Genomic DNA, 14,698 nt, shown 5'->3' on the forward strand with positions numbered 1-14,698 from the left:
CACGGCAAGGCACTATGAGAAATTAGTGTGTCAATATTTACAGGTCCAGAAACTAAATCTTTTTACCGCTCAGTCATCCACGGACACTCCGGGCCTTCTGAGCACTTTTTTGAGATCCTTTTTGTTCTACTTACTTCATGATCACTACTGGAATCAAATATTTCTTTGGAAAATTTATAATTATTCAGAAACACAGATTAAAATATTGTGATATTTTTAATAAAAATCGTATATATTTAAGGTGTAAACAAGATATTTATAGAGTGAAGTGATTACTACAGTCCAGCTAATTAACGTGCCTCCTCCTCGCAAAGTCAGTCACCTGCATCTTTGTGATGAGAGCACCTGAAATCTACTCTCTCAGCAAATTTCCAGCATCCCATACAGTATTAACTACAGTCATCATGTGTATGACTGTGATTGCTATTAGGATTATAAATAAGACATCAAATGAAAATTAGTTCCACTTTGTTTAGAATGAAATGGATACATTTACAGAGGGTCTCCAGGAGTAAAAGCTATGATTTCTGTGAAGGCACAAGTCATGTCAGGGCAGGGGCGGCCCCGAGGGCTGAGGCCTTTTATCAGCTGCTCTGCTCTATTCACCACAGCTCTTCAGGAGCTGTGGGTCCACAGGAATTAATCAGTAATATTTCTGAGCCAACGTATATTAGAACAATTCCAATATTGCAAAGAACAGGTCATAGTTCTCCCCACGATGACTGTGTTGACAGCTGGTTACTCATTAAACATGTGAAGTTAGATAAACAATGCTTTGTTTTACACAACAACATTCACACTTTCCAGGTCGTTACAGAAATCAATGGGGAAATGGAGCTGAACCACACTGAATTTCTACCACTCTGTAGGGATTCTCATTTGTACTCTAATTTTAATACAAGGTATTTGAAAATTGAGAGAAAAAAATTCCTAATTCGTAAAACCTCTCGAGAGAAACTGTTGTTTGCCCCACAGAACAGTGCCATAAATGATTACGGCTTACGGAGTCTAAGTCACGCTGAAAGGAACCCGTTCACACACTGATAACACCCACTGGCCAGCCATCCCACAGTGCTGGCTTCTAGTTTGTTTTCAAGTGGGCCACGGCTGCTCGCCTGGCTAATCCAGTTTATGGGAGATATCTATACAGACCATCCCTGAGGGGAGAAGGCCCCCACAAGGTACCCCCTCCATCTTCTCCCTCTCCCTGCAAATCATTGACTTGCACAGTCCTTCCAGATTTACTAATACCTGCTTCTCAAGGCCACCCCTGTGTGAAAGGAGTAGCAGAAATAATTTAGAGGTGCGGAAGGAGGGAGGGAACTGGGGTTTACGGGGTACCAACTGCCTTATATCACATGTTAACTACCTTACATAAGTTATCTCCTTTAGTCCTCTCCCAGAGAAGACATTGCAGACAGTGCACCTCATGCTAACTGTGGGCTTTCCTATCTCATCAACCTTCGGGACCACCCTCTAAAGAAGAAACTAAGTTACACATTTTACAAACTGAGGCTTAGAGACGTGAAATAACTTGCCCAAAGTCACAGAACCAGTAAATGTGAAAGTTGGGATCTAAAACCACTTTTGGAAAGTAAACCACTTTTGAGCTTGTGTGTGCTATAGTATTAACGAGTTATACCTTACACACAGCACAAAACATCAAAACAGTAATTTAAAATGGACAAATATGAGTTGATTTCTCTCATTTTCCTTCTGCATCTCGTGAGTGGACCTGTGTGGCCCGAGGGTGTGTGCCCTAACGTGGAGACACTTCACTGTTCTGGAATGCTAGAGACACAGCCAGCGTCTTTTAACTCTGAGCTGTCCAAGAGAAATTTGTGATTTAAAGTTTCCTAGCAGCCACATTAAAAATAAAAGTAAAAACAAACAGGCAAAATTAAATATATTTCACCTTCTTTACTTCACACTAAGTCTTTGGAATCTGGTGTGTGTTTCACACTTCTAACACATCTTGGGCTGGATCAGCCACGTTTCAAGCGTTCAACAGCCATCCGCGCTCATGGCTACCACAGCGGACCGTGCAGTTTCACTTCTGCTCAGCGCTCTTTCGACTACATTATGACATGTCAGAGAACACTTTCAGAAGAGCTTTGTAATCTAAAAGGACCCCAAGTAAAGAATTCTGCAGTAATACTGGATTACATAACTCTAACATAGAATGTTCTGTCAAATTTTGAATTGAGAGAATTATTGAAGTAAGAAATTCATTTCATAGAACCTGAAGTGTCAAAATCAAGGAATTTTAGACGACAGAATATCAAGTGTTACAAGGTAATATCTATTAGCGAAAATAAGGCTGTGTGCTCCTTGAGAGCAGTGGCAGTGAATGTTATTTGCTGAAAAGATCTAATGTAAAACTGGAAAAACAAAGTTCTTAATTTCATTAGTCTTAGCCTACAACATTAATATGCCAGCTAAATGAAATTCTTAGGTTGGATTAAGGTAGTCCAAGCCTGATAAGGCAACACTTCCAGTTCGGATGAAGCATAATTCCTAAGGGATTCAAAAGCATCACAAAGTATTACATTTTTGAATACTGTATGTGGGGAATACCAATAGGAATCAGTTTCAGCAACCAAAATCAAAACCATGACAAAAGGAGAGTAAAATGGCGACGGAGCAGAGTACCAAGAGGATGCTTGGGGCCAGCGTGGGTTTGAACCAGTGCTCAGCCTTGCGAGTCTGGGGAAGTGATTTCACCTTTCTGAACCTGTTGGCAAGAGAATGACATGTTCAGACTTGACTTTTGTAGTATTTCAGGGCATGCTGAGAGAGGAGAGAGAATTTAGGTGAAGAGTCTGGAATAGCAACAAGCATACAGTAAACACACTCAGTAACTGAAGATGACGGTAACGGTGATTTCCTTGATAATACCCACTATCTGATCCTGGGGATGATTTGAAACTTTGCTACACTAACTGGTTTATACCAAATTTCTAATTCTGAGCCATACGGTCTTGTCCTTAAACCAGTGTTATAATATGTGCACCTTATGGACTGAATTGTGTCCCCTGCAAAGTCACAGGAAGCCCTAACTTCCAGGACCTCAGAATGTGATCGTATTTCAGGGCCTTTACAGAGGTGATTAAGTTAAAAGGAGGCCTTGTGTGAGTCTTAATCCACTCTCACTGGTGTCATCATAAGAGAAGAAATTTGGATACACAGAGAGAGAGCAGGGATGCACGTGCACAGAGCAAAGGCCATATGAAGACACAGGGAGAAGGCAGCTGTCTGCAAGTCAGGGAGAGAGGCCTCAAAAGAAGCCAAAGCTGCCGTCACCTTGATCCCGTCCATCCTTCAGAATGGTGAGAAAACGAATTTCTGTTGCTTAAACCACCCCGTCTGTGCTAGTTTGTTACGGTAACTCTAGCAAACTAACACAGTGCATAAAACCATTTCATCTTACTACATAATGTAGCTGCTTCCTTCCGATGTACAATAGAGTGGCTGCTTAGTTAGGCCTGAGCGCTACAGAGGAAGGTGCACGCGGTCAGACAGACCTAGGTTCCAAGTCCCACTCCTTCGCTTGGAAGTTGCATGATCTTAGGCTAATTACCTAATTTTTGTGAACCACAGTTTTCCTCTTTAAAAGGACTAATGTTTATTTATTAAACGTATATTCAGAATACCTAACAAACTGTGGTTTCTGCATTTGCCAACGTGCACAATTCTCTGTACTCCTTCAGGTAAGATGAGTTGTAGCATTGAAAAGATCACTTCAAAGAAGGTAAATGGGTTGTCATGCAAGATGTTTCTTAAAGTGAGTCTTGCCTGACATTTACAGGGCTTATAATTTATAATGTACCAGCTTCCTAATGGATCTCAGCCTCCAGGCTCGCCGTCTGTCAATCCAGCCCCTCCATGGCCATCTCATTAATTTCTCTGAACTCAAGCCTCAACATTGTTCCCTTGCATGGAACTCTTCAATGGCTCCCTACTGCTGCCTACAGTGTCAAGCTCTGGCTCCTGGGCAGGGGCCATGCAGCCACTCCGCCTCGCGCCTCTTCTCTCTCCTGTGCATCACCCTCTGGTTCTACAAAATGATGAGGAGTTCCCAAACAACACCTGCTGTTTGGCGCCTCTGTGCATTGCTGTCCCTGCTTTGTGAAATGCCCCTCCCTGTTTGCACCTGGGTGACTCCTACTTACCCTTCCCTTTCTCAGTGAAATGTCCCCGTATTCCCGACCAGACTCAGCACTGTCTTCTTATGGAAATACGGAGTGTTTCCTCAGACCTATCATAGTGATCACCATATTATATTGCTTTTACATATTTATATTTGCTTCCTGCTAGCCTGTGAGCTTTTCAAGGAGACGGTATCTCCCTCAATAATCTTTGTATCCCAAGCATCAAGAGCAGTGCCTAATATAGTGGACATTCAATAAATGTCAGCTGAATAAGTGACCACAGGAATGAATGCTTGTGACCCAGCACATTGACATGTTATCACAGCTTAAAGTGCAGGGACTTTAGTGTTCTGGGTCCAGGTTCACATCCTGGATTAGTCTTTTACTTCTGAGTCTCAGTTCCATCACCTATAAAATAGAGGTACATTCACTCTTGCAGCTGCCGTTCATATGAAAGGAAGCATGTGAGTTAAGGATTACGCTCCATCTGTGATTTTTGGCGAATTAGTTAATGTTATGCTCTGTGATCCTTTTCTTCATCTATACGACAGGAACAGCATCACAAACTTCATAAAGTCGCTGGAACACTTCAATGAGATACTGTATGTAAACTCTTGTCTAGAATCCGCTAGTGCCCGTCACCCTGGGGGCGTCTAACACCCTCAAGGATCCAAACGACCCACAGGCTTCCACTGAAAAAGACCACTTGAGGGTCAAAGTTGGAAGGCCACTTAATTGTTACAAGCTATATAACAAAAAAAATTTGGCATGAACAAAAAGAAAAACCATTGTATATCCCTGTCAACCCCACTAGCAAAGTTAACAAATAAGAGGACCCATCTGTTCAAAGCCTGCCCGGCACCGGGTGAGTTCAAAAATTAATGTACGTTTTATCAAAATAACCACATCCACATGTTTTTACGCTTCTTAAAGCCAATATGTTTTGTGTAAATCTATCTTTGTCCTCCACTTAGAATTTTAAACATCAAGCGAGAGGTTTCCAGGCATTTAGGAAAACACTCTGAATAGAATAAACACTGATTTCAGATATTGGTGAACATCAAGGTGCATTATTAGAAGAGGTGACAGTGAAGCTGTTTTGCCTCTCGCGATACTTACTTCTCGGTAAATACTTCTTTAGGAAATGAATCGGAACTAAGATATCCACAAATAGAAATTTGAAGTTGTAGAAAACAGGAACTCTGCTGCTAAGAAAATGGAAACGTTCTATGACTATGAAACAAAACTTGTGGCACTTTCTTCCCCAGGCACTTGACACCGTGGGATATTTACGTATTTCTGATGCGATTTGGAGCCTCAGGACTTGAATAGCCAGAGACTTTGTAGACACTGTTCCTCCTCAGAACATATTGAACACTTAAGTCAAATTTTTAGAGGAAATAAAATTTCAATTCTTATTTCCCAAGTTTCATTGCTTTAACACTAAAGTAAATTTGGGAGGAGTAATACACACTAGTTGGTAAGACAGATAGTGCTTCTCCAATGAAAACAAACAAAAGACAAAGCAGACCAAGTCAAATTACCCTCACAGGCTGATCAGCATCCTTTCTCAGTCTATAAACGTGGAAGGCACAAGTGTCTGTTATGGGGTCTGCTCATGAAGATTGACTCTTACCTTTGGACTGGGGTGCTATAGCTGTTATCATAGGAATCATAACTCTGTTCATCATAAGCAGTGCCATATCCATCATCATAGTCCTAAAATACAACAGGAGAAGTACAAAAAAGTTCAGAGAAGTTTCTGGAAAGAAAGAAGTATTCTGCTTTTAGTGAATCATTATTAATTCAGCTAGCATTTAACTGTATATCTAATCATAGTGTAAAGAAAAATATGAGTGACTAAGTGAAAATGATGAAGTAAGAACCTTCAAAAATTGTCTCTAAAAAAGCAAAGAGAAACTGGCAAAAATGGTCAGAATCAACATTTTCACAACTCTGGAAATTAACCAAAGGATTGCAGAAATCTAGGGAGCACTTGCTTTTTTAAAAAAATTGGGCGAATCTTGGTATGACCAATGAGTTTGTGCTGCTTTAATTTGTCCTGTTCCCACCTGCCACCCCAGCTCTGCAGGGCTCCTGACAACCAGGGGCTGCAATAATGGGGGAAGCAGCAGCTGAATGGGGGGAGCAGAGCAGGTGGAGAGCTTTCAAAACCCCACTGCAGAGGACTGTCTCATTTGTATTCACTTATTCTATTTATTTGTAATAATAAATTTTATTTGTATTTACTAATAAATAGTAATTATTTATTATTTGATTGTATTTATTTATACCTGACTTGGAGCTCATCCAGTACAAAGAGCCTTTTCCCTGGGGGTATTTGAAGAATGTAATTAGAGGGAATTGTTTAAGATTTCAGCTGTCTGAGGTGGAAGAGAAAAACTGGAACAAACAATGGGGCATTCAATAAGCTTCCAAGGAGAAGTAGGGGAACGAGACGTCCATGTGGGCTTTGGAAAGCTCTGACATATTCCTGGGATCTCGAAGGCTATGTGCATGCACAGTGCCATGTACACGCCCAGGAAAGACCTGACAAGGCCCTAAGCTCTCTCCTTCTGCTGACCTTGAAGTTCAGCACAGGAAAACCAAAACATCCCTGGGGAGGGAGGAGAATTTGATTTCCACAGTTGACACATTATACTAAACATCCAGTTTTAAACAAAAAATTAGCAACATGCAAATAAACATGAAAGTATGGTCCATATACAAGAAAAAAGTAATAGAAACTGTCCCTCAGGAAGCTGAGACATTGGACTTAACAGATAAAGATTTTAAATCAGTTATTTGAAATATATTCAAGGAATGGAAGAGTACTCTGCATCTGTTTAAGAACAATGCCTCACCAAATAGAGAATATAGATACAGAACATAATAAAAAAGAATCCAAAGAAGTTCTTGAGTTACAAAGTATAACAAATGAAATGAAAAATTCACTAGAGGTTCAACATCAGATATGACTAGGCAGAAGAAACAATCAGTGAACTTGAAGACAGACCAATTGAGATTATCCAGTCTAAGGAAGGAAAAAAAAAAAAAAAAGAATGAAGCAAAATGAACAGGGTCTCAGAGACCTGTGGGACACCAACAAACCTGAACATATGCATAATGAGATGCTCAGGAAGAAAAGAGAAAGGACCAGAAAGATTATTTGGAGAAATAATGGTTAAAAACTTTCCAAATTTGATGAAAAACTTTACAAATCCAAGAAGGTCAACAAATTCCAAGTAGGATAAATTCAAAGAGACCCACATCTAGATACATCACAGTCAAATGTTAAAGACAAAGGCAAAGAGAGAATCTTAAAGCAACAAGAGAGAAGTGCTCATCAAGTGCAGGAGATCATCAATAAGATCACATGTTGATCTCTTACGAGAAATTGTGGAGACCAGAAGACAATGGGATTCCACATTCCACGTACTAAAACAAAAAGAGTGTTAACTAAGAATTCTACATCCAGCAAAACAGTCCTTCAAAAATGGAAAAATTAAGGGGCTGGCCCTGTGGCCATGTGGTTAAAGTTCCACGAACTCTGCTTCAGCAGCCCAGGTTCACGGGTTCAGATCCCAGGCACAGACCTACTCCCCTCATTAGTTATGCTGTGGAAACATCCCACACACAAAATAGAGGAAGACTGGCACAGATGTTAGTCGACGGCTGAAATCACTCAAGCAAAAAAACCGGAAGATTGCCAATGAAAGTTAGCTCAGGGTCAATTTTTCTCACCAAAAAAAAAAAAAAAAAGGAAAAATTAAGTTATTCCCAGGTAAACAAAAACTGAGAGAATTCATCACTAGCAGCTATGCTCTACAGGAAATACTAAAAGAAGTCCTACAGGTAAAGTAAAGGTCATTAGACAGTAATTTGAATTCACATGAACAAGTAAAGAACATGAGTACAGGTAACTACTTAGGGAAAGATAAAAGACAGTACGTAAATGTATTTTTTGTTCTAATTCTTTTTTCTCCTATTTGACTTAAAAGATAACTGCATGAAGAAATACCACAAATCTGTGTTGTTAGGCGCACAATGTATAAAGCTGTAATTTGTATGACAATAACAACACAAAGGTGGGAGAGTGAGAATGGAGCTACAGAGGAGCAGACTTCTTGTGTACTGTTAAAATTAAGTTGATATAAATCTACAAAAGACTGATATAAGATGTAAATTGCAATCTCCAGAGGAGGCTAAGAAAATATTTTAAAAAATTAAAACAGTAGAAAAAGAAATGACAATGGAATTAAAGTAGTGTAGTAAAAGGTAATCTATTTAACATAAAAGGAGGTAGTAAAGTGCAAAAAAGACATAAGACATATAGAAAATAAAAGGAAACTGGCAGTTGTAAATCCTACCTTAATAGTAATTACACTAAATGTAAACGGATTAAATGCACAAATTAAAAGGCAGAAAAGGGCATCAAGTTAAAAAATATGATACACTCACTTGCTGTCTGTGAGAGATACACTTTAGATTCAAAGATAAAAGTACACTGACAGAAAAAGGACGGAAGAGAGTATACCATGGAAATACTAAGCAAAAGAGAATTACCATAGCTGTAGAGTCACGTGTTTTATAACAACAGGGATATATTCTAAGAAATACATTGTTAGGTGATTCCATCATTGTGTGAACATCATGGAGTGCACTTACACAAACCTGGAAGGAATAGCCTACTCACTCCTAGGCTATATGGTACTAATATTATGGGACCATGATCGTACTTGTGGTCTGTCATGACTAAAATGTTGTTATGCAGCTCATGAAAGTACTAATATCAGACAAAATAGACTTTAGGACAAAAACTGCTACTAGAGAAAAGGAAGGGCATTTATTTATATTGATAAAAGGGTCAATGTATCAAGAGAATAAAATTATTATAAAAATGTATGCATATATATAAACATTTATAACAACAGACCTCAAAATACATGAAGCTAAAACTGACAGAATTAAAGGGAGAAATTAGACAATTCAACAAAAATAGTTAGGGACTTCAATATCACACTTTCAATAATAAAGAGAACACCTAAAAAAAGATCCAAAAGGAAATAGAAGATTTGAGCAATAATACGAACTAATTACCAGACAGATATCTACAGAATGCTCTATCCAATAAGAGTGGAATACACATTCTTCTCAATTACACATGGAGCATTCTCCAGGACAGACCATACATTTTCCCAATTCAAAATTTACTACAAAGCTAAGTAATCAAAACAGTGAGGTACTGGCAGAGACATACAGATTAATGAAACAGAATTGAGAGTATAGAAATAAACCCTTATATTTATGGTCAATTCATTCTCAACAAGGATATCAAGACAATTCAATGGTTGGAATAGTCTTTTCAGTATATTGTATGGGAACAGCTGGATATCCACAAGCAAGGGATGAAGTTGGACTGTCACTTCACATCACAGGCACAAATTAATGCAAAATGCATCATACGTCTAAATCTACAAGCTAAAATTATAGAACTTTTAGAAGAAAACATAGGTATAAATTTCGTAATCTTAGTCATTAGTTTCTTAGATATGCCAGCAAAAGCACAAACAATGAACAAAAATATAGACAAAATGAGCTTCATCAATATTAAAAACTTACGCTTCAAAAGACACTAGCAAGAAAGTGAAAATACAATCCACAGGATGGAAGTATTTGTAACTCATATATCTGACAATGGTCTAATGTTCAGAATACACAAAGAACTCTTATAACTCAACAATAAAAAGAAAACCCAAAAAGAGCAAAAGACATCCTCTAGTTCTACTGGGGACAGACTTCAAATTGAGGCCATTCTGCAAATGTGATAACAAACACACTATGGTTATTTTCAAAGTATTGTGGAATTCAAAAAGGTCCGGAGAAATGATGGAATATAGAATAAGTCAAATCAGATATGTCACTCAAAGACATCTGCATGCATGAAAGTGTGAATCCTACCCCAAAACTGATTTTTAAATTTCTGAGCTTAGTCAATTACATAGTGACTTCAGACTTACTGGTATTTACTTAATATTTAAATGAGGCTGGAAATAATATCGAAGTATCTTGGAACATTGGTATTACCAATGCCAATCAATGTAATGATTACCACCAGACCTCCTGAAGTAGAGAATGTGGAAAGGATCTGGAGTTAGATGAGCTTCTCCAATTTACTATCAATGATTTTAGGCAGACTAATTCACTTATCAGACTCTGTTTTTTTACTTGTAAAATGGGAATCCTTGTATCTTGAAGGGATGAGAAATCATATATACACATATAGGTATATATTCCAGCCAGACATGCATTAAGACGTTTATAAAAGAGAGCTTGTATTATTAACTATTACAGTGAAGCATTACCTATGCAGACCTCCCTCCTGAATTTCTAACATGATACGACCCATAATGAAGAACATTAACATGCAAGGGTATGAGCCAAATGACTGGTTTGAAAGTAATCACCTTAGTTACTCTTTTTTAAAAAGCATCTATCAAATCTTACATCTCAATTTATTTGACTTAGGAAAACACAAATATCTAAATAGGAAGTGACATCGTAATGCTTTCAATTTTGTAAAACAAATAGTAATATAAAGTGATGGTACTGTCTTTGTAGGAAGTTAGGCTTATACAATATTTACATGTTCACCTTAATTTTTTAAATGTTTTTTCACAAAGCAAGAACTGAATATTTGTTGAAGAGCTATGTGTCCAGTACTCAGGACACACAATAGAATATAAAATGAATACTCAGTAAATAGGGGCAGAAGAAGAATAAAAGTCAAGAGTACAGTTAGAACACAATGTGCAAGCCATAGTGTTCCTCACAGTAACTATAGGCAGATTGCTAACTTGGCTATGATCTTCCAAGGACCAATGCAAGGAGCAGAAAGTTATCAGACAAGACACAAACAAAAAAAATTGAGAAGAGTTTAGTAATGAGATAAGTAGCATAATGCAGACATTACCAAGAATTCTGGCAAATTAGTAAATAAAAGAAGCAGGTATTCCTAATGAAAGGAGTAATCTTATTTTTTAAAAAAAAAGAAAAAAACCCTTCCCTCAGCCCCTCCCCTGTGCCCAGCACTCTGCTAGACATCACAGATGGAAAAGGAGCGTCACGGTCTAGGGAGGGCACTGGCACGAAGTGGAGCGGGAGGGATGAGAGACAACAACTGAGAGAACTGCAGTGCCACGTGTCAAATGACACAGCCAAGGTGTGCATCGAGGTGCCACAGAGCAGCCAGACTGCGAAAGGGAGAGGGAAGGAAGCTTCTCAGAAGTGTTGATGCTAGAACTTAGTTTCAAAGCAGAGAAGAGCAAAAGTAGTTGGGAAAATCCATTAATAATAAAAATTAGGCAGAATGAATAGCAAGTGCAAAACAATGGAGGTATAGACACGAAAACCCTCTCATTCTGGGAATCAAACCGCTTCTTGTTGGCACACAGTAGGATGCAAATGGAAGAGGGGAGAGTAGTGAAACTGAGAAACCCAGATCAGGAACGATCAAGTTAAAGAGCGACACGATCCACTTTACATTTCAGAAATCTCTCTAGGGCAACAGGTTGTGGGCGTGGAACAGCAAAGGAGATTCTAAACAGCCAGAGTTGCAAGCAGATCATCGTACTGTGCATAGTTTGGCAAAATGCAGAGCCCATGGTTTCTTTAGTAATTTGTTAGTAGCTTGAAAAGAACATGGTTCACCACGTGAAGAATTCTATTTCTATGCTGATTTGAAGAATCAAGATTGTAAATGATTGGAACTTTCTTAAGTAACTAAACTGTCAAGTACTATATTATTTTTCCCTAAAATTACATCATTCAGGGGCCGGCGCAGTGGCGCAGCAGTTAAGTGCGCACATTCCGCTTCTTAGCGGCCCGGGGTTCGCCGGTTCGGATCCCGGGTGCGGACATGGCACAGCTTGGCACGCCATGCTGTGGTAGGCATCCCACATAGAAAGTAGAGGAAGATGGGCATGGATGTTAGCTCAGGGCCAGCCTTCCTCAGCAAAAAAGAGGAGGACCGGCAGTAGTTACCTCAAGGCTAATCTTCCTCAAAAATAAATAAATAAATTAATTAATTAAATAAAATTACATCATTCATTCCTTATTCAATTACTCTGTCAGATATTATAAGGCTGGTGATTTACCTGAATTTTCAAATTATCTAGGTCATTGAATTACTGACTTCCATATGTACACTGAAGATCTTAAAAGATTCAATTTACAGTTCTCACGGGGTTCCCTTCCTGATGACTTCACAGCTGGATTCGGCCATGGGGGTGCACCCCCTCCCGTTACAAGTATGCTTTGTTCAATGCACAACGCTTGAACAATAGGAAAGCAGGAAGAAGGTTTGGACAGGAGAAAAGGCGGAGCAGCTGAGTGTGACTTCAAGTAACTGTATGTGGCTGTAGGAGGGCGTGGAGGGCACTCTGGTTGATCATCTGCTCCTTTATTGCAAGGTAGGAGAGGAGGGCAACGGCTGAGAACAACAGAGTAGGTTAGCCAGTAAAGGGCTGGAGCAAAGGTTACAAGGAGGAAGGGCGGACGCTGGCGGAGCTGGCTGAGAGTGGCTGAGCAGGAGGCTTTTGGTCTGAGGACTGGGGCATCGGAGCTGCAGCAGCCGCCTCCTTTTTCCTAATGCTCCTGTCCTCCAATCTTCCCAACTACTGGTCGCTTGTTTTCTTATTTATATAATTTAATTTTACGAAATTCCTCTTTAAATTTTTCCGAGGCTAGAGTAGGAATTTTAAAAGAACAGTCGATACAGTATTTGTTACAAGTTAATACACAATTGAGTAGAATCATAAATGTGGTATGGAAGAGGATGTTCCAGATTTAGTTCAGTCACACAGCGAAGCTTAGAGTCCACTCTTTAAACGTGTGCAAGAACCTGGGATGTGGACTCACCGCTTCTCGGATAGCAGTGCTCAGGAATGTCCAATGATTTTCTTTACACTTGAAATTGTTGCATAATTTCTCACTTTTCCGTATTTTCTCCTAGAGAACACTCCTTTGTGACATGGCCCCAGTCTACATCAGCCTCATTTTTGCTATGTGCCCTGTGCTTCAAATGCAGTAATTACGTCCAGTTCACGTGCTGTTCCCTCTAAGTTTCTGTGCCTACTGACTTTTTCAATATAAAACTCAACTGAGTCTCCTCTTCTGTCATATCTTCTCAGTCCCACAAAACCAGAGTGTGTCACACCTGTGTTATGCCCCAAAGGACCCGAGGCACATACTTCTCTCACTGTGTGGAAGTGACTGGCTTTTGGCTTCACCCACCACAATGAGCACAGATTGCGTCTTGGCTCCTCTTTCACACAGAGGACTAACCACAGCTGGAACTTCATGAGGACAACTCATAAACGGTCACCAGATGGCTGGATTGCCTGCCCCGGGAGGAAGAGGACATCCCTCTCCCACTTAGTTCTCTCACCTGCCCTGCACTTGCCTGAGCTCGCCGACGTGTCTCCAGAGCCATTCCTCAGATGACCCAACTGGGTCCCAAGTGAGGAGCCTGCGCATATACCCTACTAAGCAACCTACTTTATCTCCTCTGGAAGAAGCTTAATAGAGCCCCCTTAAGCTGTTAAAAGGCACTGCAAAGACCTTCTATTCCTTTCCTTGCACTTTTAAAACAGGGCCCTGCACCTGTGAGTGAGACAGTCCTGGAGATACACATCTTATGAAATGCCAAGAATCATTAGTCTACACAAACCTCTGAGCGCACTTTTGTCTGGGCAGAGTCAATGCCCCCCGCTTTACTACCCCACTATCATTCCACCCGGCCAGTAAATCTTTAATGTGATCTCCTAAATCTCTCTCATACCCAGCCGTCCTCTACATTCCCAATGTGACTGTGTCAGAATTCACAACTTCTCCACTCAATTAGCACAATATTCTAACTCATCTCCCTGGCTTCCCAGTGCTTGCTCATCTAAACCTTCCTCCAGAACTATCTACTAAAATGCCAATTTGTGCTTGCTGCTTCCCTGCTTAATCTCCATTCCCCTTTCCTCGGTCCTGGAAGAGAAGGAAGGAATTCCTAAGCCTCTCGTAGTCTTGCCCTTCGCAGCTGGTCCCTCTGACATCATCTTTTACGTCTTCCATCAGGAGACCTTAGGCTAAATTATTGCTCCCTTGTTTGTGCTTCCATAATAACTGATAACTTGCATATACACCATGTCTGTAATCATTTCTCTGCCTCCTTTCTCTCCCACTAGTCAGTGAGGGTAAGGCCCAGGCCTTGCTCTGTATTTTCAATGTCTGGCACCTGGGAGGCATGCAGTTACATTTGTTGAATGAATAAATGAAGAAAAGAAGTAATTAAAGACCACGTGGCAGGAAATATAGCAATAGCCTCTTTAAATGCAAATCGAGGAGCTATGGTGGAGTAAATGCAATATTTATTAAAATATTATAAATTTGATAATGAGACCTCACCTAAATTCTTTTCTGTCAAACACTCTCTTATGTTCCCTGCTCTCAGCAAAAAATCCCTCTAAAACTCTGTATTCTATTTCTGAAAGTCAGAA

At 39.8% G+C, this 14,698-nt stretch overlaps 1 protein-coding gene across 1 annotated transcript in view; it reads right to left on the reverse strand.

The window, feature by feature from the left end:
* The window catches only part of KHDRBS3 (KH RNA binding domain containing, signal transduction associated 3), a 179,931-nt gene that overhangs the window by 33,992 nt on the left and 131,241 nt on the right, over positions 1-14,698 (reverse strand). The window contains exon 7 of the mRNA XM_046642399.1: positions 5,788-5,870. Coding sequence (XP_046498355.1) covers positions 5,788-5,870 — 83 coding nt within the window. The remainder of the gene's footprint in view (positions 1-5,787; positions 5,871-14,698) is intronic.

The sequence above is a fragment of the Equus quagga genome, chromosome 16, assembly GCF_021613505.1.
Source record: "Equus quagga isolate Etosha38 chromosome 16, UCLA_HA_Equagga_1.0, whole genome shotgun sequence".
In the NCBI taxonomy this organism is placed as follows: Eukaryota; Metazoa; Chordata; class Mammalia; order Perissodactyla; family Equidae; genus Equus; species Equus quagga.